We start from the raw sequence: 20816 nt of genomic DNA on the forward strand, positions 1-20816 counted from the left end.
AATATATAGTAATAATTTTATAATTTTTAAAAGTATTTATTAAATAATTTTTTTTTAAAAAGTAAACAAAAAAAAAATAAAACCAAGAAAACGATACGCGATGATAACAGGAAACGAGACTATAAATACATATAATTCAAGTGTGTTTTAAAAAAATATAAAAATCTTAATTACTTTTTTATTTAAAAATTAAAAAATTGAAAAGGGTAAAAATAAAAAGGCAAAAAAGAAGTTTGGTATAGATGGTCTTATGCATAAAAATACAATTTTTACAAATATATATATATTTTTATAATTCTAATATAATTATTATTTAAAAAAACAAAAAGAGGAAAAAAATGTAAAAAAAAAAAAAGGTCAATCAAAGTGCAAAATGTTGCACAACAATGGGTGAGTCCCATTTATCTGAACATTAATAAAATTAATTGTAAGAATGGATATTATCAAACTAAGTTATATTATATTAAAAGTTAAAAATTTAATTATATAAAAGAGAATTTATTTTATTTTATGAATAAATTAATTCATCATTCTTCATAGCTACATACAATCTAGTTCGATTGGTAAAAAAAAAAAAAAAAATTGTTTGGCAATTAAATAGACATTAAAAAAAAAATTATTTCAAGTGTATACATGATAATTTTAAATATAATATAAAATTAAAATAAAAAATAATATAATTTAAATTTTAATAAAAAAATATATAAATCTATCAAAACAAAAAAATATATATGTTTTATATTTGACAATTATATTTATATAAAATAAATATAATACGAATACATAAATTATCCCATCTGTTTAAGTTATAAATTTTTTTATAAAAGGAGTTATAATGCTTTTAACATCAAGTGATTGAAAAACACTAAAAAAAAAAAAATGCCATAAAAAAGTCAAAGTCAAAGCAAAGGATAAAAATAAAGCGGAGATGGATCAAGCGCAGGAAGTGCTAACGCGGAGATGGATCAAGTTCAAAGCGAAGTAGCGGCGGTAGCTGCAATTAACGATAAGACTCGCACCCAACACCCCTCTTCCCTCACTTCCATGGATTCTATTATTGCAGGTTTTGTAATTTATATTTATGTTACTAATATTAATTGCCGTTGATCCGTTTTAATTGCGTGACCAGACCGATCTTGCGTTTCAATTGTTCGTGAAAATGTCTGAAAGAAGAGCTAATAAAAACCTCAGTTCCGAAGATCTTAGCTTAGTTTAAATTCTTCGTATTTTGCCCTTGCAATTTTAGAAAATGAAAGACTTTTTCATTGGAGTAGTTCATAATAACATTATCTTTTGCTTTATAGAAGCTGCGGCATATGGCAACGATGAGAATCAGGTTGGTTGACCTTTTAATATTATAAACTTTTTCCCTTTTTTCTTGGGTCACCTAACAGTTGTAAATAAAATGGGTTTCTTTCTTTTTGTGCCAGTCTCTTGATGCGCAGGCGCAGAAAGCATTAGAATGCCCTTGTGTAGCTGAGCTGCGGAATGGGGCATGCGGGGTTCATTTTACAGAGGCTTTCCTTTGTTTTCTGAAAAGCACAGCTGAGGAAAAGGTAACCCCTATTAATTGAAAACCTTTGTGAGGAAAATGGGCTCACTTGTCATGTTAAACATTTTATTGTGATTAATCTAGTCACTCCTACCATGCATCTATCTGCTTGGGAAAACGTAAATGAAGTTCTATAGTTAGAGTTCGTGAAATTCCTTATTAGAAATGAGTAAATAAAAATTAAAATCGAAAATCAAAACCGATAAAGTGAAAGATCTCAGCACAAAGATCAAATGTGCAAAATTTGAAAAAATTTTAATAAATTTTGATATATTTATTAAATAAACATTTTTAGTAAAAATATTGACAGAATTTTTACGTTGAATAAGTATTGATAAAATTTGAGTTATAAATAATATTTTTAATAACTTTTTTACATATTGTTGATCTTCACATTGAACTCTATTAATTTATCGGTTTGGATTTTTTATAAAAGTTTTTTTTTTTTTTTTTCATTTCTAGTAAAGAACTTCACAAACTCCACCTATGAAACTTCATATAAGTTTTGTCACTATCTGCTTCAGTTCAAGCTAGTAATATCACTTAAATAGTTACCAAAAAAAAAAAAAGAATTAGAGAATGAAACTTTTCTGTATCATATGCCAAATTGAAGCTGTAAATCTTGTAAATATCTTGTATAGAAAGTGAGGACTCTGCATAGGCTTACGTCTTTTGTTGATTTGTTGTTTCATTTAATTTAGTGCAAGGCATGCGGTTCGGATTTATATATTTTCCTGCTAATCTAAGTGGTTGTTAGGGGTATACCCTAACTGCTTGACGATTTTAAACATTAACTCCTATCTTTTCATTCACATTGTTGCCATTGAGAATTCATATCACTACTTTTTTTGGCCTTGTATCTAGATGATGTCGAATTGTCTACCCTTGAGCATGAAATAATATAGCTAAGGTTAGGCTCAACTTTATGAGGGTGGGAGATAAATGCTGTCACTTTTAGACAAGCTAATATTATTTGAACTTCTTGAAGATATTATAATTTATAAACTGGATATTTGCTTTTAGAAATTTTTCAATTCTAGAGCTTTGCTTGGCAAAGAGGATAATGATTGGAGATTGTGTGTTCTGTCAGCTCTGGCCTTCATCTTTGTTGAAATTCTACATGGGCACTAATATATGGAGACTTTCTTCTTTAATAAGGTTCATATTGTGTGCATCCATTTGTAGCCTTGCAAACCCTTCCCTAACTGTTTGACCATTTTAAACATTAACTCCTATTCTTTCGTTCACACTGTTGTCATTGAGAAGTCATATCTCCAGGTTTTTTTTTTTTTTTTTTTGCCATTGTATCTGGATGATGTCCAATTGTCCACCCCTGAGCATGAAATAATGTGGCTAATGGTCTGCTCAACTCTCTGAGGTTAGGAGATAAATGCTATCACTTTTAGACAAACTAATGTTATTTGAGCTTCTTGAAGATATTATAATTTATAGACTGGATATTTGCCTTTAAAAATTGTTCAATTCCTGGGCTTTGCTTGGCAAAGAGAATAATGGTTGGAGTTCTGTGTTCTGTCAGCTCTATCCTCCATCCCCGTTGAACTTCTACATAGGCACTAATATATTGAAACCTTCTTCTTTAACAGGGCTCAGATTGTGTGCATCCATTTGTCGCCTTGCAAACCTGTATCAAAGGTAACCCTGATGCATTTCCTAAAAACATCCTTGAAGAGAAAGAAGTCAAGAAAGAAGAGGAACCAACCCTAGAATACAGAATTCATCCTCCTATATGGTTCAAGGAATCTGAGAGCCGAAAACCAAAGCTTTAGGGCAACATTTTCATTTTCTATACATTTTTTATTGCTAATTCCAGTTAGAAGGAAATTACAATATCAGATGCATATGCTATTTTGATAAACAATTAGTATTTTAGTTTTGGTCTGTGAAATAAAGATTTGTCATTTGTGAATAGAGAGTTAAAGATGATCAAATTGGGGTGCCAACATGGATCTTTTGAAAGTGATTTTATTCAAATAAAAAACAATTTTTGTTGCACTCTTTCTTTTTCTTTCTTTCAATAAACCAAATGGAAGGAAGAGCAGACGCCTAAGCAGCATTTTCTGAATTGTTGGATGACAAAAATGGACAGATGATGAATTTCTGTGCCGAAGGGGATTAGCTTTCAGTTTTGGATTGTGAGCTAATAAAATGTTTGAATTACTGGAATAGTTACCGACGAATTTGATTTTTGTGGAAAGTGAATTGGAGAAAGCTGATCCCTGAGAAATTTTATTTCTATTTACAAAAATTAAAATAGTGCTCTAGGATTTTATCATTCTAGTCGTTTTTGCTGTTAATTATTTGCTTGAATGATCGTTCACAGAATATTCGAAAATGTTGTACAGTTGTTATCATCTGCCTTATTGAGGCGGTTTACAATGAGCATTGGAAAATTCATGAGTTGTTTGCTCGGAGGAAAAGGAGAAAAAACCCTTTCAAGCTCTATTCCATTTGGGATAATGGTTTTCTTTTCCTTTTGGAATTAGGTTTATGGTTTCCTCTTCCTTTCGAAATTAAGATTTTGGTTATCTCTTTATATATATAGAAGGATAAGGTGGTTTGATCTATGCATACATCAATCACCCTTTTCTCTTCAATTTTTTTCTCTTTGCATTTTCCAAAGTTTTCAATTTTTTTGATCTCTAAAGTCTTTTATAGGCCGTAGTAGTTGTGTTGGGAGCAACTCTAGCTTACTCAATACTGAAACAATGTCAATTTTCGGATCATCTAGCAGTGCGATATCCCCTGATTACTTCGGGGATGAATTTGGGTTGCCTCTGCCACGGTGCTTAATGGTGAAAAATAAGGCAACAACTATCCAACCCAAATCCATAGGGTTGGGGAATCCAGGGGTTACCAAGGCAGTACTCAATGAGCTAAAGAATGGCTTCATCAAGTGCATGCAGATGGCAGACAGTAGGGAGTCCAGACGTGGAGAACCGGCATTAGCACCAATCATGGATGGACTGCTTTGCTTGGAAACTTTTGTTATTAGCAATTTAAAGTAGTAATTTTCAGAGGATAATGTCAACCCTAGTAGTTGTAGATGAAAGAAAAGTTTCAGATATTTTCTATTTTTTTTATAGGTAGAATTCTTTATTTACTCATTAGCTCTTTGCAAATCTTTCAAATTTCTGGAATTCCTAAAATGTTATAAGATTATATATTTGTTAGTATATTTGACGTTGTTAGAAATTTGAATTTTGATTATTGAAATTAAACACTGCTATAGCTAGATTTTGTGGGAACAGAAGAGTGAAGAGAATAAAATAACATTGGATAAATTGGGAGCAACTTACAGTAAGGAAGGATAAGGGTGGGATGGGGTTTAAGGATTTAAATCTGTTGAATATAGCTTTACTAGCAAAGCAGGTGTGGAGAATGATGGTACAGTCGAATGCGTACTCGGTGCAAATCATGAAGGCTAGATATTTTACTAAATCTTTGAGGCAAAGGGAGGGGTTCGAGCTTCCTAGGCATGGGCTAGCGTACTGGGAGGGAGAGATTTAATAAAAGAGAAAGCTGTTTTGGTAGAGGGGTGAATATATGGACAGACCAATGGATCCCAGGGTGTAACCTCTAAGTCTAGTTATAGATGAAAGGAATTTAGAGGTTTTACAGCAAAAAAGTTGTTGAAATCATGGATAAAGCTAGCTACTGGTACTTGGGCGCTGGATCAAATGAAAGAGGCAATAACAGACGAACTAGGAAGCTTATAAATTAAGCCAAATACAGAATATTAATTCCAGTGTGTCATCAGGAAGGAGAGGACATTTTGGTATGGCCCAGTAGTACTAATGGACAGTAAGTATTCTGGCAAAGCAGGATATCATGTCATGAAAGATTAAGTTCCCGGAAGAAATTAAAAAAAAAAAAAAAAGATCCTTCCTCATCAAATAATGTGGTGGGAAGGACATGTGGAAGCTGCCAATCCCTGCCAAAATAAAGAATTTTCTATGGAGAGCTTGACATAATGCAGTAGCTACATACTATAATCTCTGGAGGAAAAAGGTAAGCCTTCCCCTATTCCCAATGTGTTCTTTCTGTAACAAAGAAGTGGAATCAATTGAGCATGTTTTGCTTTTGTGTGATTGGACAAAGTTAATCTGGTTGGGAATTGACATTGTGTACATAATAGATAGAGATAGAGATAGAGATAGAGTTACCACTTTTGATAAATGGCTTAATAAAGAAGTGTTGTGTTTGAAAGTGGAAGTGGAAGGGGATAAGAAAAAGAATGCAAATTACTGTTGCATTTGCTTGTTGGTACATCTGGAAAATGCGAAATGAAGATGTATACCACAGGAGAAAGCCTGAAGTGATGGTGGTAATATCCAAAATTAAAGGTGCAGTTGCTGATTGTACGAGTTTCTTAGAAATTCAAAAGGAAGGGCAAGCTTAAGAGAAGTGCATGCTGCAGACAAGAGAAATGGAAGGGACCAGAGGAAAGTTCGGCTAAGATAAATTGTGATGGTGCCTTCTTCCAAGGAAAGAATGAAGCTGGCTTAGGGGTGATAATGAGGAATCATGAGAAGAATATGATTGGAGGTATCAGTAAAAAATTAGGTAAGGGCTAATTTCAGTTTACCGGCCGAAGCTCATGCATTAAGAGAAGTAGTGAAGCTGGCCAAGGTAAATGGTTACAGAAAGATTATATTAGAAACTGATTCTGAGATTATGAGTTCTGAAATGGCTAAAGAAGGAAAGATTGAGCATTGGATAGTGGCATATTAAGGTATGGAGTCATTATTTAGAAGGGTTTAAAATCAGTTGTATCAGTAGGAAAGCAAATAAGGTTGCAGATCCGGTTGCTAATCAGACCAAGAAGGGGTAGCGGTGAGCAAAAGTAGGTTTGAATCGATTAGATCAATCGAAATCGAGTGAATTCGATTGAATCGATTCGGTTTATTCGATTTTATTTATAATCAATTTTTTAAATCGGTTAAATTGATTAATTCAATTGATTTTCGATTTTTAAAATTGATAACCGCACTGACCGAATTAATCGACTTTTTAATAATTAAAAATAAAAAAAATTTTGAGATAAATATTTTTACTTTTTTTTTTGTAAAATATTATTAAAATTATTAAATTTTTTAATAATTTAGTTTGAATGATACTAAAGTTTGAATTTTATTGAATTAAATTTATGATTAAATAATTATTCATAATAAAAAAAAAGTGATAAAAAAATTGGTTATTTAATCGAATCAAACCGATTTTGATCGATTCAATTATGATCGATTATTTAATAATATTCGATCGATTCGATTATTTGTTAAATAAAAATTAATTAAATCGATTATTAATTTTTTTAAATCAAACCGATCATTTATTCACTCTTAAAAAGAGTTCGTGCACCGGAGATTGGGTTGTTATGCACCCATCCTCGTTGCTTTTTATTCTGAATAAAGAAGGATTGCCAACCCCACCTTGATGCATGCAACGAGTATGTTGGTGACCAGAAGAATATGGAGTTACTGCTTCAAAAACTTCCCTTGCGTTCTGTTGGATTTGTATTCCGACTCATTGGAAATTTACGTTTTGCCCAAAAAAAAAAAAGACTTAATATTTTATTAATAAATAATGTCATTATTATCAACATAAAATTATACATTTTATAAAAGAAAATCACAATTTAAAAATAAAAAAAATTAAATTCATTGAATACTATCTTTTAAAATAAGTATATAAAGTAATTAAGCTGTTAATTTACATCCATTCAATTATATTTTTAAAACTATATATTTTCATCTTTTCTTCCTTACAGAAATAAACGCTTTATCTTCCACCATTTTTTTAAAAAAGTAGAAGTTAAAAAAAAAAAAAAACCCCCATGACGGGCCGTAAACCATTCTTGACATTGTGGTTGGTTGGGGCTTCGGCTCTGGATTTAGCGGGCTGTCACCAAGGAGGTAAGGATTATACGCTCAAAGTCTGAAGCGAAACTTCCATTTGCCCAATGGCCTTTCTTGCTTCTTCCTCTGCTACTTCTCCTTCCTTCACTTGTTCTTACGCTTTCTCCCAATTCCTCTCTCGACCCAAAATTGGTAGCCATCCCTTCCTTCCTTCTCTCTTATCAATCCCTCATTTGACCCCAAGAAGAAGACCCAACTTATCCCAATCTCTTACCGCTGCGGCGGTCAAGAGCGGCGGAATTGCGGTGCCACCGAAAAATCCAAAAGAAAAGAAGAAAGAAGTAGTTGGGAAAGACACGGATGAAGTGGAAGTGGAAGTCGAGGAGGAATTGCCGTGGATTCAAGAGAAGGCGCTGGACCTTGTTGAGTTCACTGGTTCCGTTACTCAAGCCATTCCTGGACCCAGAGTTGGCACCAGCTCTTTGCCTTGGATTCTTGCGGTTCCTTTGGCTTATGCTGGTATCACTTTTGTCATTGCTTTTGTCAAGGCTGTTAAGAAGTTCACTTCTCCCAGGCACAAAAGAAAGAAATTGGTTAGTTTGTCGGTTAGACCACACTTTTTGTTATCTTAAATTCATTTGTTTAAGTTATTAATTTGTTTATTTGGGTTTTTATGTGGATTTTGAAATTGATTTTACATATTTCTTCAATTGTTTTACAGGTTAATAAAAACGCAATGCTTTGCATATCAATAGATGAGTTTTTTCAGCAAGGAAGTGATGCAGTAGATCAATCAGCACTAAAGGGATTAATACAAAAGGTGAGACAAATTCTGACAATATCCAGCCAACCTATATATAAGCAGTGCCTTACATGAAGAAACTTAATATCGAAAAGCTGAGGTGTTACCTTTTCCAGTCTTATTTCTGTAGTTTCTTGCTTGTAGTGCTTGAGTGAGTACTGCAGGTCCTAACTGTTCAAAGACAGGACTCCTTACATTAGATTTTAGATTCTTGTTGAAAAGGGGAAAATGAGATCCATCTTCAAGTATACCATATGCTATGCTAGAAATCTAAACCACTTAATTGTTACCTTTTTCATAGAAATTTCATTGTGGACTCTTGAAAACATTTAATTGGCAAAAAATATAAACTAAGGAATCTGTTATTGAGCTTGGTTTTATTTTTACATTTATGTTCTTAACAGCCTCTAGGAAATAATTGATATGTTGACAGAGATGTTTTAACATAAACTCATGTCATGCAGACATTTTGTTGTTATTTTAATGTGTACTGTGCATTTCATTTGAGTTTTAATGCCAACTGCTAATCCATATCCAGACAGGTTTTAGCATGGAGGAGATTTTGCGCAAGTACATTAGGTATTCGTTGAATGAGAAACCATGGAGTGCTGATTTGGTTGCCAGCTTAATCCAGCTCAGGAAAGCTTCAATGCTTGATGATTTGCAGATTGCTGAAATTTTAAATGAAATCTCAAGACGGATTGTGCGTGAAAAAGGTAACTTTCAGCACTGCTGCTTCCCTTACTTGTGTATATGATCCTGGTACCATTGCCTTTTGCCTTATATAATAGTGCTCTAGTGATAATACGTGCAATGGTTTTCCTTTTTTATTTATTTATTTATTTTTTTTTTTTGTGCCTGGTAATCATGAATGATGCACAATATAGGTGATTGTGGTAGTGATACTTTTTTGGAGAACTATTTCTGAAAATACTGATATGGCCATTCCTCATTGCCTTGAAATCATCCAAGATATCCTCTCTTGAAATTGACCGGTGGTGAAATGGGTTTGTCTTATCTTAAATGTGTTACTGATTTAAGTTTTAATTGTTGGTTTAAGGTTCAAGGGGGTTCAAGGGCTGTCAATGTTGCTACCATGTCTTTTTTAATTGCTCTTATTCACTCTCTGTAAACTTTTACATGATTCATCTTTTCATGAGAGAGTTTTGTATCTGACGCTGAAAATTTTTCTTTACTGTTCAGGCCCAGTTGTCATGGACATGTCAGGGTTTACAGAAAAGGGATTTAAGAGGAAACTTGCTGTGCAGGGCCTTTTTGGGAAGGTTTTATATCTATCCGAGGTGTGTTGTTTGACAGACAGCTTAAGATCCTCTTTCCTAATGCCATTTTTTCTGCTGGATTTTGTGTGCATTTCTTACTCCAACCAATTTATGATATACATCCATTGTTTGTGTCTTTGATGTATATTTTATTTGATTTCCATCTGGTAATAGCCATTCATGTTTTCTTAAAATATTTTGATGAATTAATTGGCAGTTTTGCACTTTTATTGAAAATGTGGTGCGCGGTTGAATGACTTGCAAAGTATTATGGCCTGCCAAATGGTGCCTGTCTAATTGTCTCTGAAATGATTTGGAAAAAGGATGAATTGGTTTATATACTGAAAACTAATATATGGAAAACCATGAATCTGGAATGCAATAAGAATGAAAAAAACAAAATCATGGGCCAAACAAGCATGTGGCATTTTCATTGTCAAAAATTCTAGTTAGTGGTTAAAAGCCCGCTCCACAGTCCACACCATTAATTCTAGAATCTAGTTTTTTGCTTTCTGATCAACCATTTAATTGCATTTGTTTTTGAGGCTTCTGAACTTATCCACAAGGTTAATGTGTGATTTATTTTTCCTTCTGCCTGACATTAAATTGATTATACTTCTGTTGCAAATTTTGGGCAGCTGCCAGAGTTCTGTTCGAGGGATAGCTCCTTAATTGTCAAGGAAATATTTGGGGTTACAGAGTATGATTTGTCCATTTAACTTTTGTTCTATGTTTAGTTCTCAAAAAAATGATAGAAAGGAATTGAAAATATTAGCAGATGTTGTGTTTCATATCACTTTCTCTATTCCACCTTTTTGGCATAGTCAAAACCGAAACCAGGACTTGTACCCTATATACAATATACTTAATTGTTCTCTCCTCTTTTTTTAGTGAGGATGCAGACAAAATTCGGCTACATACTTTCTCTGAAATTGGGGATATGGGTTCACTTGAGAAGATGGCTGATGGTTCAGATTCAGAAGATTCGAGTGTGGATTCATTGGATGCTGCTTGATTCCATAATGACATTGTAAGCACAATGAATCTAGGCACAGAGAAAAGTTTGAGGATTACCAGGGTTTGGTTTGCATCCAAAAGCTCACCCATCACAATAGATGTTCGTAAGCAATGTCAGAAAATTCTAAAATTTTGATGAGTTGGTCCCTTATATAGGTCAGTTTTTATGCAGCTCAAATGAACTTCAAATTTGTGTCAGAACTGTGATGTTTTTTTTTTTTTTTTTTTGTTGCTAAATGCAAGGAATCTGTCATGGTAACTGTTATTTTGCTAAATAAAGAAAGGTGTCACTAATATCATTCTTTTGTTTTAGGGACAAAGTTAAATTTTGTTAGTAATTATATATCAATATTGAATTATCTTACTATATTTTTATGTTTTATTGATTCTTTAACCTAAGATAATGAAATGAGAGATATTTATCAATTTTCGTCAACAAAGTATTATGAGAAATTTTTTTAATTTCATTATATGTATGCAAAAGACTCATGATCCTGATGAGTTGGTCCTTTAGAAGAGAGATTGGGCTTGATTCAGTCCGGTCCACGGACACAGTAGCAGAGAAACATTACAACAAATCTTCTGGCTTAATTTTTTTTTTCTTGAATGAATAATTACATATATCTTCTTCTCAGGATAATACTACAATGGATTTAGAAGAAATATATATTTCATTTTTTGTGTTTAATCAAACCTCAGCTAAAAAAAACACTAAAACAAAGAAGAAAAAGAAGGGTCCTTATTGATTACTCCAAGTCCAAGCCCAATTTCAGTTTCCAAGAATGGTGCAAATCTAACCAAGTTACCAGCACGACTAAACCCTCATTTGACGCAGGCTTGTCTCGCACAATACCCAGCACCATTTGACCACCAAGCAATTGTTTGTTGTAATGGCAACCACAACCCACATGGGCTACGGCCCTATGGAGCCGGGGGATGGGACTCGGACTCCAAGTCTCCAACCCAAAGCCTTGCTCTTTCTTCATTTTTAAATTTTTTGCCCTTTGCCATTTGCCAACTATGAAAATAAAATCAGAAAATCAAGAGCGAAAAAAAGAAAAGAATATTTTAGTAATTGATAATTTTGCACTGTTCCATATGCATAGCTTTGAGTAGTGGTGCTTTTGGGTAATTCCATTTTTCCTTCAATCTTCAATTACCGAGTGTCTCTTTGCCTTCTCCCTTTCCTTTCCGTTTCCTCTCACTGGGGAATGTCTTCCGCTATGAATTTATTTTTCCTGGATTTTAATCCTAAAAACCTTTTATAATTAATCCTCTTACTTCACGAATTGTTTATTGAGAAATTATTGTTTGTTTTTGTTCAACATTTGAATTTGCCTTTCTATCTATGAAAGAATTTTCTTTCTTTTTTCTTTTAATAAAAAAATAATTTTAGCTCATTTTTATTTTACTTACCATTAAAATTCACTCTTTCTTGTTTTAGATTATAATTTTCCTTCTTTGGAAAGTTGGTGAGTTTTGGTGTTAGGAAGTTTAGTTTTTGTTCCCATTGACCATTTTTAATTATGTTTATGCAGAAATTCCTGTGAAATAAATAATTTGCACTAATTAAACTGTGTTGTTTTGATTTAGTTTGAAGTATAAAGATGACCATTCTACTCCCACTAACTCTAATCAGTCAAATGAGTCCTTAATTCTGACAACTGAAGGGCCATTGGTTGTTTTACTTGCAACTATTTTTCTGTCCCCCTTTTTCTATCTTTAGAAAATTGTTGTTTGGAGCTTTTCTTTTTATGTTATATTGCAATGATACTGTTATTGTCAATCAATTAAATGCTTGATGTTAGAGACTTAGCACCTGCTATTTTGTTACTTAGCTACTATTCAAATGTGAATGCTATCATAGTTTGTTTGCTTTTTGACTTGTAGGAAAATTTTGGGTCGAGTTAGGCATTTCATGGGAGTAATACAAGATAGTGAACCACCCTTGAAACGTGTGAAAGGGCCCTTGGAAGAATCAAAGAGCTTGCCAGAGGATCCTTCGAATGCAGCACCTGTTTCATGTTCTTTGCGAGACCAGATGGCTAGGCCTCTAGCCTCCCAAGGGGATGGGGAAACAATTGGTTCACAAGGTGTTATAAAAAAGGCAGAATTTATCAAAATTATAATTAGGGCATTGTACTCACTCGGTTATGATAAAAGCGGTGCCCTTCTAGAAGAGGAATCGGGAATACCATTGCATTCTTCAGTGGTTAATCTGTTTATGCAGCAAGTGACAGATGGGCAGTGGGAGGATAGTGTGGCCACATTTTAAATGATTGGTCTTTCGGATGAAACAATCATGAAATCAGCATCTTTCATGATATTGGAACAGAAGTTCCTTGAACTTTTGAAAATGGAAAGAGTTGCTGCTGCATTGGACACACTAAGGAATGAGATTGTGCCACTTCATGTCAATCCGAACCGGGTTCATGAGCTTGCTGCCTGTATCATCTCTCGTTTGCAATGTGTAAGACTTGGGATTTCTGGTCAAGATACTGAGGAGATAAAGTCAAGGTCAAAGATTCTAGAAAAACTACAAAAGTTGGTTCCTGCCGCAATAGTCATTCCTGAAAAAAGGTTAGAGCATCTAATGGAAAGGGCTCTTGATGTTCAACGAGGGGCTTGCATGTTCCATAATTCCTCGGATAGTGATCTCTTTGTACTCAGATCACCAGTGCAGGAAAAATCAGATTCCTTCCCAGACATTGCAGATTAGCGTTTTTCAAGGTAATGGTAGTTTAATTTGCTGCCTTTGCAGTCCTTATTAGATGCCTTTTCTCTTAACAGGTAATAAATTGGACTTTATCTTTTGGATCTATGGTGTAATATATTCTGCAGGTCACTGGTTTTAGCAACGTCTAGCCTGTGGAAACAGTCATTTGTGTTGGTTCTTGGTATTATACTTAGAGAAGTTGCCTTCTTTGATTAAGAGTCCAGCTATGTTCAGTAGCCATCTTTTATTCTTTTGGTATTCTTACTGTTGCTGTTAATTTCATCTTGGTTTTATGATCAAGGGACTTACCTGTTTCATTTGAATTTTTAGCTGCTTCTCTAATTTGTCATAATACATACTGTGCATTTGATTTTCATCAGCTAACAAAAGAATGCAATAGTGAAAATTTTCTGTTTATATAAATGAGAACAGATACTACAAGCACACAATGATGAAGTTTGGTTTCTGCAATTCTCACATAACGGCAAATATTTGGCCTCATCATCTAAGGATCAGTCAACAATTATATGGGAGGTAAGCTTTTTCTTTATAATTGTCTTTGCATTTACCTTTTGTTTCCTCTTCCAAGTTACTTATGTTTTAGCTAGCTAAGTAGCACTCATTTGTGGGATTTTTCCATTTTGTGCCCCTTTCTCTCTTTTTGTCATAATTTATTATTGCTGTGGGGTAAAGAAGAAACATGGATAAGATCAAATGATACGTGCCAGAGCTTGCTTAATTGGTTAACTTGTTATAATTCAATGACAATAAATAATTTATGACTGAACAATGTTGGGCACTGTATACGCCTTGTGCTGTGCGACCTTAATGGTTCCCTTGTTATTGGCCTGGAAATATTCATGTTTATTTTGCATGCTGGCATGCAAATTCTTGTGTGTCATTTTCATCAAATGTTGTTAGTGAGCCTAGCTGTTGCTGAGGTTTTAACCACTGGCCTTGATCCTATAACCAAGGATTTTAGTAGGTATTAATTGAGCTAGGCTCTCTTGAGAATATTTTGAGGAAATTGTGTGTTCTAAACCAATTATATTGAAGTTTATATGCATTATTAATATATCCTACAATGCTGATAACCCTACATTCAACTTCAAACCATCCTCTTGTAATAAATTTATTATTTTTAACTTTTTAGGTTGAAGAAAATGGTCTGGTGTCACTGAAGCACACACTATGCGGTCATCAGAAACCAGTGTCAACCATTTCATGGAGTCTGGATGACAGCCAAATCCTTACTTGCGGACAGGAGGAGGTTATCAAGCGTTGGGATGTCAGTTCTGGAGAATGCCTTCATGTTTATGAAAAATCTGGTGTTGGTTTCATTTCTTGTGGATGGTTCCCTGATGGCAGAGGGATATTTTCTGGGATGACTGACAGGAGCATCTGCCTCTGGGATTTGGAAGGAAGAGAGCTGGAATGATGGAAAGGACAGAGGACTCTTAGAATCTCTGATGTGGCAATAACTGATGATGCTAAGAGGATCATAGGCTTATGCAGAGAGTCTGCTATACTGTTGCTTGACAGGGAAGCAAAATTTGAGAGACTGATTAAAGAGGTGGACTTGATTACTTCATTTTCATTATCAAAAGACAACAAATTCTTACTGGTTAATCTTATAAACCAAGAAATCCATCTGTGGAGCATAGAAGGTGATCCTAAACTTGTATCAGAGTACAAAGGTCACAAACAAACCCGATTTATAATTAGATCTTGTTTTGGTGGACTCGGGCAAGCTTTTATTGCCAGTGGTAGTGAGGATTCACAGTTACTCCTCTTTTATGTCATGAAAATATGATTTGATAACAAACAACTTCAGGTGAACATAATCAATATTACTATTTTCAAATTGTTGCCATCTGCAAAATTTGTTCTGTTTGATACTTTCACAAGTCAGTTGGCTTTGGAGCACATGCTTTTGAAGGGCAAGTCCAAGAATAGTCTGTTAGTGTCATTTAGGTGTATAGCTTTTCTCTGACCAGTTTGATGGTCAGCCTTTTAAATATTCACTCTAGTGGGATCATCTGTCATTAACTGTTATGAGTTTGTTCATTCGCTATTTTTTAACTCCTATAATTCTAGTTGTTATTGTTTTTATCATAGATTAAGTTTCACATATGTATGTTCAGTTGCTATCAAGAAGATGTCTTTGCATTTTATTGTTTCTTGTTGCAGGTTTACATATGGCACAGGTGCTCACGGGAGCTTCTATTGGCACTGCCTGGACATTCTGGCGCTGTTAACTGTGTGAGCTGGAATCCAGCAAATCTTCACATGCTGGCTTCAGCTAGTGATGACCGAACAATTCGAATTTGGGGGTTAGATCTCTTTAACCTGAAATACAGAGACCACAGCAATGGTAGCATCCACCACTGCAATGGAAGGAGCTGAAACAATTTGTATGCTGTCAAATGATTCCTCAAGTTGTAACCCCTTAATTAACATTTGTGTAAATCCTGCAATCATTTGCTTCTGTTCTTTAACATCCAAAAGCAGGCAAAAACCCAAATGCTATCTGCTATGACACATTCAGCTTGATAACCCATTACTTTTCCCTTACTGTCTTTGATCCTGATGTTGGTTGCTGCATTGTTGGATTAGTTTTCAACTTTATTTTTTGTGTTCCGAGAAAAGCTTTTGTAAAACATAAAATTTACAGTAGATCACTTGGCTTATAATTAGCTTGAGGTACATTCCATTTTTCAGTAATGTTTTCAAATTTCGAAAAAGAAAAAATTTTAAATTTGTACAAAATAATTTTAAACATGATATAATGAGATGATAAGAAAAAAAATATATAAAAGCGATGTTTTAAAATTTTAACAAAAATTATGCCGTTGGTTCTGCCATGATTCTCTTGATGCGGGGCAGCGGAGGAGTCTCGGTCCCCCCCGCAGCGGATGAGACCTAGTCCCTGGGATGGTGATCCCCGAGTAGTGTGTGGGTAAAGCATTGACCTTGAAGCCGGCAGCCTTGTGATGAACCTGGAGCCGGACAGCTTGGTAGGCTCTCCCGGTCGAGCCTTGATACGAGTAACTTCGAGTGGGTTAAAGGAGCAGTGAGTTGGAAGTAGAGATGAAAATGGATATTCGTTATTATTCTATTCGTTTATATCATATTTAGATAGTTTAAAAAATGGATCGTTAATGGATTAGGACAATTAAAAATAAATAATTAACAGATTCAAAAAAAAAATTATAATTTGTGATAGATTTGAAATGGATATAAATATTATTCTTTAAATATTTAATATCTAAATTTATTTAAATTTTAATAAATAGTAATGGATATTCATATCTGTTTATATATATATATATATAATATAATATAATATTTTATACTTATAGAAGGTTTCAAACATTAAAAAATAATTTTTATTTATTATTAATTAAAAGTGAATTTGATTTTAAATTAAATTTTTGTTTATTTTATATTTTTGACAAAAATTTAAATAAACGAATATTTTAACGAATTTAAATATTTAAATAGATAATACTTATTTAAATGGAGTCAGATTTATATAATAATTAAACTTAAACGAATTGAAATATTATAAATATTAAACAAATTTGAATTCAAATATGTAAAAAATAACGGATATATGTTTCAATACAATTCCTAGTTGGATGCTAGCAACATGGGAACTAAAAGAAAGCTTATTGAGCTTTGAGTTAGGTTTTAAAAGTGCTTAGACAAAAAGTATTTTCATTTCAAATATTGTTATGATTCACAATAAAAAAGCTCTAAAAGCTTCTATGCTCTATATAAAGGGATAATCAATATTAGCTTTTCATCACCCTTTAACTAGCAGGTAAGGAAGGATCTACTAATATGAAGTGAGCTACTTTTAAATACATATATTTAAGTGAATGAATACGATAATACTACAAATGTGACACAATGTCTCTCAAAATATAATAAATTTAAAAACGATTAAGGTCGATAAATATTGCACCTTAGTATTAGATTGTGGGGTTGCATCATAACATTCGTTATGCCTCTCAATTTCCCTTCCATGAGTTGAAACCAAAGATCATATGATGGTGCTTGCATAGAAAAGCACCAATGAGCTCGAGGGACGAGTAGGCTAGCAAGCAAGTTGTTAAACCCTTATGGTTCTACATGAGGAAGTGTGTTGCAGTTGAGGCAGCACATTCGAGTATCTGATGAGATGTGAGCATGATGTCGAGTGTCCATCATGCTTGTGGGCAACATTACGTGAGGCTATGAGTTGTGATCTTGAAGTGTGACCTTTGTGGGCTTTTACATCGTGCTTGATGTGACTCTAGGTTGGTGGCGATCCTGCATTCAGTGATGCCTCAGGGTTTTAAGTACGACAGCTTCGAATGGTGCGTGCGGATATGATGATTTCACTATGCTAAAACAGGATATCCCAATGAGAATCGGGAGTGAATGCCCCATACGTGTCCCTGATGAGTAGGCACTTGAGGCCCCGAGTCTTGGCTACCACCAAATGGGTGCTTGAGGTCTCTCGACAACTAGCTGCTAGTTAAATGACAAGAGTGAATGTCTTCCCTCAACGAGTTTTGATGTTTATGAGAGACCTTATGGGGTTAAGCAAGAAGGGCAAACGTGTGCGCCACGAGTTAGTTATCTTGGGTTGTTCATGATGGAAATGAGCACGAAAAAATTAATCTCGACCAAAAAATAATTTTAATGTTGTTCGATCGCATAATTTTAATATAAAAAACATATGAATTATAATATAATATGTAAATTTTATAAAAATAAAAAAATATTTTATATTTAATATGTTAACATTAACGTCACGAATCATAATATCAATTATTATGATTCGAATCATAATATCCTAATATGACTATAATTATTCAAAATGGACAAATAACCAAGCAAAAATTTAGGCAAGCAAACGCCTGAATAATAAAATAAGGCTAGGTGATTGGGTTAACTAAATCTGGTCTTGAGACTGGGCCACGGTAATTGGCCATGGCCCATTTTAAAAGCTCTAGCAACTTCTCCTTCTCTCGCTTCTTTGTGCTTCGTTGAGTCGTCGAACGAGAAGAAAAATCAGAAATCGATCAAAATTCTTAAAAGGTCTCCTATCGTTCGTTTTTGAATTTTCCTTGCTAAAGACTGAGACCTGGAATTCCTTGGGAAGGGAACTGGAAGAGCAATGGGAAGCGCGCCCGCACAAATTCCGACGAGCTTCGGACACGAACTCAGGGCTTGCCTTCGTTGCCGCCTCGTCAAAACCTACGATCAGGTAATTTTTGTGTTTCCAGTTACGGTTTCTTCTCGCTTTCAAAAGTTTCATGTTTGAGGAATTTGGATTACTGTTTTGTGGCTATTTAATTGAACAGTTTAGGGAATCAGGATGTGAAAACTGCCCATTCTTTAAGATGGATGAGGATAATGAACGCGTAGTCGATTGCACCACTCCTAATTTCAATGGGTATCTTTCTTCGTTATTTTGTTCTTTAAAAAAAAAAAAACCCTTTCTATAAAATGTATCTTTCTTATCTCTTTGAGCATTGCTCTAAATGTGATATGCTGTTTGGTTTTTTAGGATAATCTCTGTGATGGACCCGACTAGAAGTTGGGCTGCTCGTTGGCTGCGAATTGGTTTGTTCTACACTGGTTTTTTTTTAGTATATTATACAAAGTTTTCTGTTTCTTTTTCTTTTTTTTTTTTTGCTGTGGAGGAATTTTTCCTGCAGAACGAAGGCTTGTATGATTTAGAAATCTGTTGTGATGCTTTATGGTGTGAGCTTAATTTGCTGTTGTTCTTCATTTTCCATATACAAATGTGTAAACCTTGGATTTGAAGTCTGTTCTCTAGGATGATTGTTGTATTAATGCACTCTCTAGGAATGCTTCTGAACTCTATAAGGCACCGGACTTTTGACATCTCAATGATAGTTTTTCACCACAGAATAGTAGATTATCCAATCGCTCTTTGTATCCTATTCTTACATCTTTTCTTGTTTTTGATGCCTTTTGAAACTATATGCATACATTAGTGTATTCTTAGATATTTTGGGTATGTGACATTTCTGTAAATCCTTCACAGGAAGATTTGTCCCTGGTTGTTACACTCTTGCAGTTTCAGAGGCACTTCCCGAGGACTTGCAGGTATGGTTTCTCATCCTAAGTGAAATTCATTAGTTTCTTTTATTTCCTAGGAAATATTATGCCAGTTAGCTCATTTCTACTTACCTTTTACAAAAGTAATGTGGAGGATGCTAAATATGGAACACAATGGGGGCATGTTAATAGTGTGACCTGTTCAAATATCTATATCTCTTGGTCTATGATAATGTTCAGTTTCTTTTCTCCATCATTCGCATGTCATCTTTCATCCTTGCGTGCCACAGTGGAATCGTTAGATCAGTTCAATATCTTTGCTTGTTCTATTCAATCTTGTTGTTACTGTATATTTAAGTATTAAGGTCATATTATCCATTTGCACCAGGAGGTATCTTGTGATGGGAATATAATCTATTCCCTCTTATACACATTTAATAAGTTTTCATAAGATATGCATGTATAGGGAGATTGACTTTGCTCAACCTGTTCAATCTTATCTATTAACCCATGCCATGTGCCATAAATTTGATGATTTCGGTGCTGGCAAGTGACAATGGGCTAATGAAATTGAGGATATTGGCTGAATTTCTGTCTACCCAGCTATCGGTTCCCTGAATATTTTCTGGTATCTTTGATAAAACCAACAAGAAAATCAGTGGCTATTTATTAAAATTTTACTACAAAGCAATTTGCCTAACAAGAATATATCTACTTGCAACCTTTTTTGTTTGTTTATTAAAGTTTCAAGCCGTTTTCTTCTGTGTTTGGGGTATTATGCTGTTCCTACATTGATTGTTGTTTTCCTTCATACAGAATTTATGTGAAGAAGTGCACGTGCAGTATGTACCACCAAAACGGGTATGAGACAGAGAGAGTCTGGATGACATTGTTGGTAAGGATTGAAAAACTGAATGTTGGTAAGGATTGAAAAACTGAATTGCATTTTACTGAGCAATGTAGGAGGACAAAAGTAACTGTGTTGGATATTTTGCAAAAGCATTGCTCTGTTTTTTTTTGGCCAATAAAGTTTTTGCTCTGTTGGCTAACAATGAATTATAACAGTTCCTGGGTTTGACAACCTTGTAAACATACTAGTTATCTACAAAAAGGTTTTGTATTTGGTAGTTGGTGTTAAAATGAACTTGTATAAGTAAACTTTTTCAGAATTTAGTTGGAAGAAGCATGGAATCTGGCAAATTGGGTCCTATTTCTGAAATTTAAAAGGTTACAGGCACGGTAGTACAATTCTAGTGATTGGAAATCACATGGATGAAAATTTCAGAGGACTGATATATTGGGAAATTGATTTTATTGCGACTTTTTGAAAAGTGGGTATCCAAAATAGACTCTGCTAAACTTTGGAGCTGGATGTAAAATTGATCCGGAAAATTAGTGTAGTTAATGTAATTAAGTTATTATTACAGGTAGCTAACTATTAAGAGGTGAGTTGAATTTAGTTTCAGGGATAAACTGTTGTAATATTATTAAG

The 20816-nt window shown here is 34.0% G+C and overlaps 3 protein-coding genes, 1 non-coding gene and 1 pseudogene across 6 annotated transcripts; all 5 read left to right on the forward strand.

Annotated features, from left to right (window-relative positions):
• Nucleotides 1-849: 849 nt before the first annotated feature.
• Nucleotides 850-3565, forward strand: MIA40 (Cox19-like CHCH family protein). 2 transcript variants are annotated; one of them, XM_022871450.2, is made up of 4 exons: nt 850-1063; nt 1308-1336; nt 1431-1556; nt 3157-3565. In XM_022871450.2, the coding sequence occupies exons 1-4, from the start codon at nt 961-963 to the stop codon at nt 3337-3339; spliced, it is 441 nt and encodes a 146-aa protein (XP_022727185.2). In that variant the 5' UTR covers nt 850-960; the 3' UTR covers nt 3340-3565. The 2 variants fall into 2 exon arrangements, with proteins under 2 accessions (XP_022727185.2, XP_022727184.2); XM_022871449.2 differs by having other exon boundaries at nt 869-1063; nt 1305-1336.
• Nucleotides 3566-7333: 3768 nt separating this feature from the next.
• Nucleotides 7334-10826, forward strand: LOC111282092 (uncharacterized). Its single transcript, XM_022870038.2, has 6 exons — nt 7334-8021; nt 8150-8248; nt 8769-8946; nt 9434-9531; nt 10149-10210; nt 10402-10826. The coding sequence occupies exons 1-6, from the start codon at nt 7533-7535 to the stop codon at nt 10523-10525; spliced, it is 1050 nt and encodes a 349-aa protein (XP_022725773.2). The 5' UTR covers nt 7334-7532; the 3' UTR covers nt 10526-10826.
• LOC149518893 (small nucleolar RNA snoR104) lies at nt 8310-8417 on the forward strand. Its single transcript, XR_016342540.1, has one exon. It is a non-coding gene; the product is annotated as a small nucleolar RNA snoR104 (small nucleolar RNA).
• A 727-nt stretch (nt 10827-11553) lies between the features above and the next one.
• LOC111282627 (WD repeat-containing protein 26 homolog) lies at nt 11554-15789 on the forward strand (annotated as a pseudogene). The gene is made up of 5 exons (XR_016342255.1): nt 11554-11655; nt 12418-13247; nt 13676-13777; nt 14397-15041; nt 15434-15789. The product of XR_016342255.1 is annotated as a WD repeat-containing protein 26 homolog (transcript).
• A 2429-nt stretch (nt 15790-18218) lies between these two features.
• LOC111282626 (transcription elongation factor SPT4 homolog 1-like) lies at nt 18219-20534 on the forward strand. The gene is made up of 5 exons (XM_022870788.2): nt 18219-18503; nt 18601-18692; nt 18807-18862; nt 19311-19372; nt 20141-20534. Exons 1-5 carry the CDS (start codon nt 18414-18416, stop codon nt 20189-20191), a joined length of 351 nt encoding a protein of 116 aa, XP_022726523.1. The 5' UTR covers nt 18219-18413; the 3' UTR covers nt 20192-20534.
• Nucleotides 20535-20816: the final 282 nt, after the last annotated feature.

This window comes from Durio zibethinus, chromosome 5 (assembly GCF_047325235.1).
Source record: "Durio zibethinus cultivar Kanyao isolate XHJ-2024 chromosome 5, ASM4732523v1, whole genome shotgun sequence".
NCBI classification, from domain to species: Eukaryota; Viridiplantae; Streptophyta; class Magnoliopsida; order Malvales; family Malvaceae; genus Durio; species Durio zibethinus.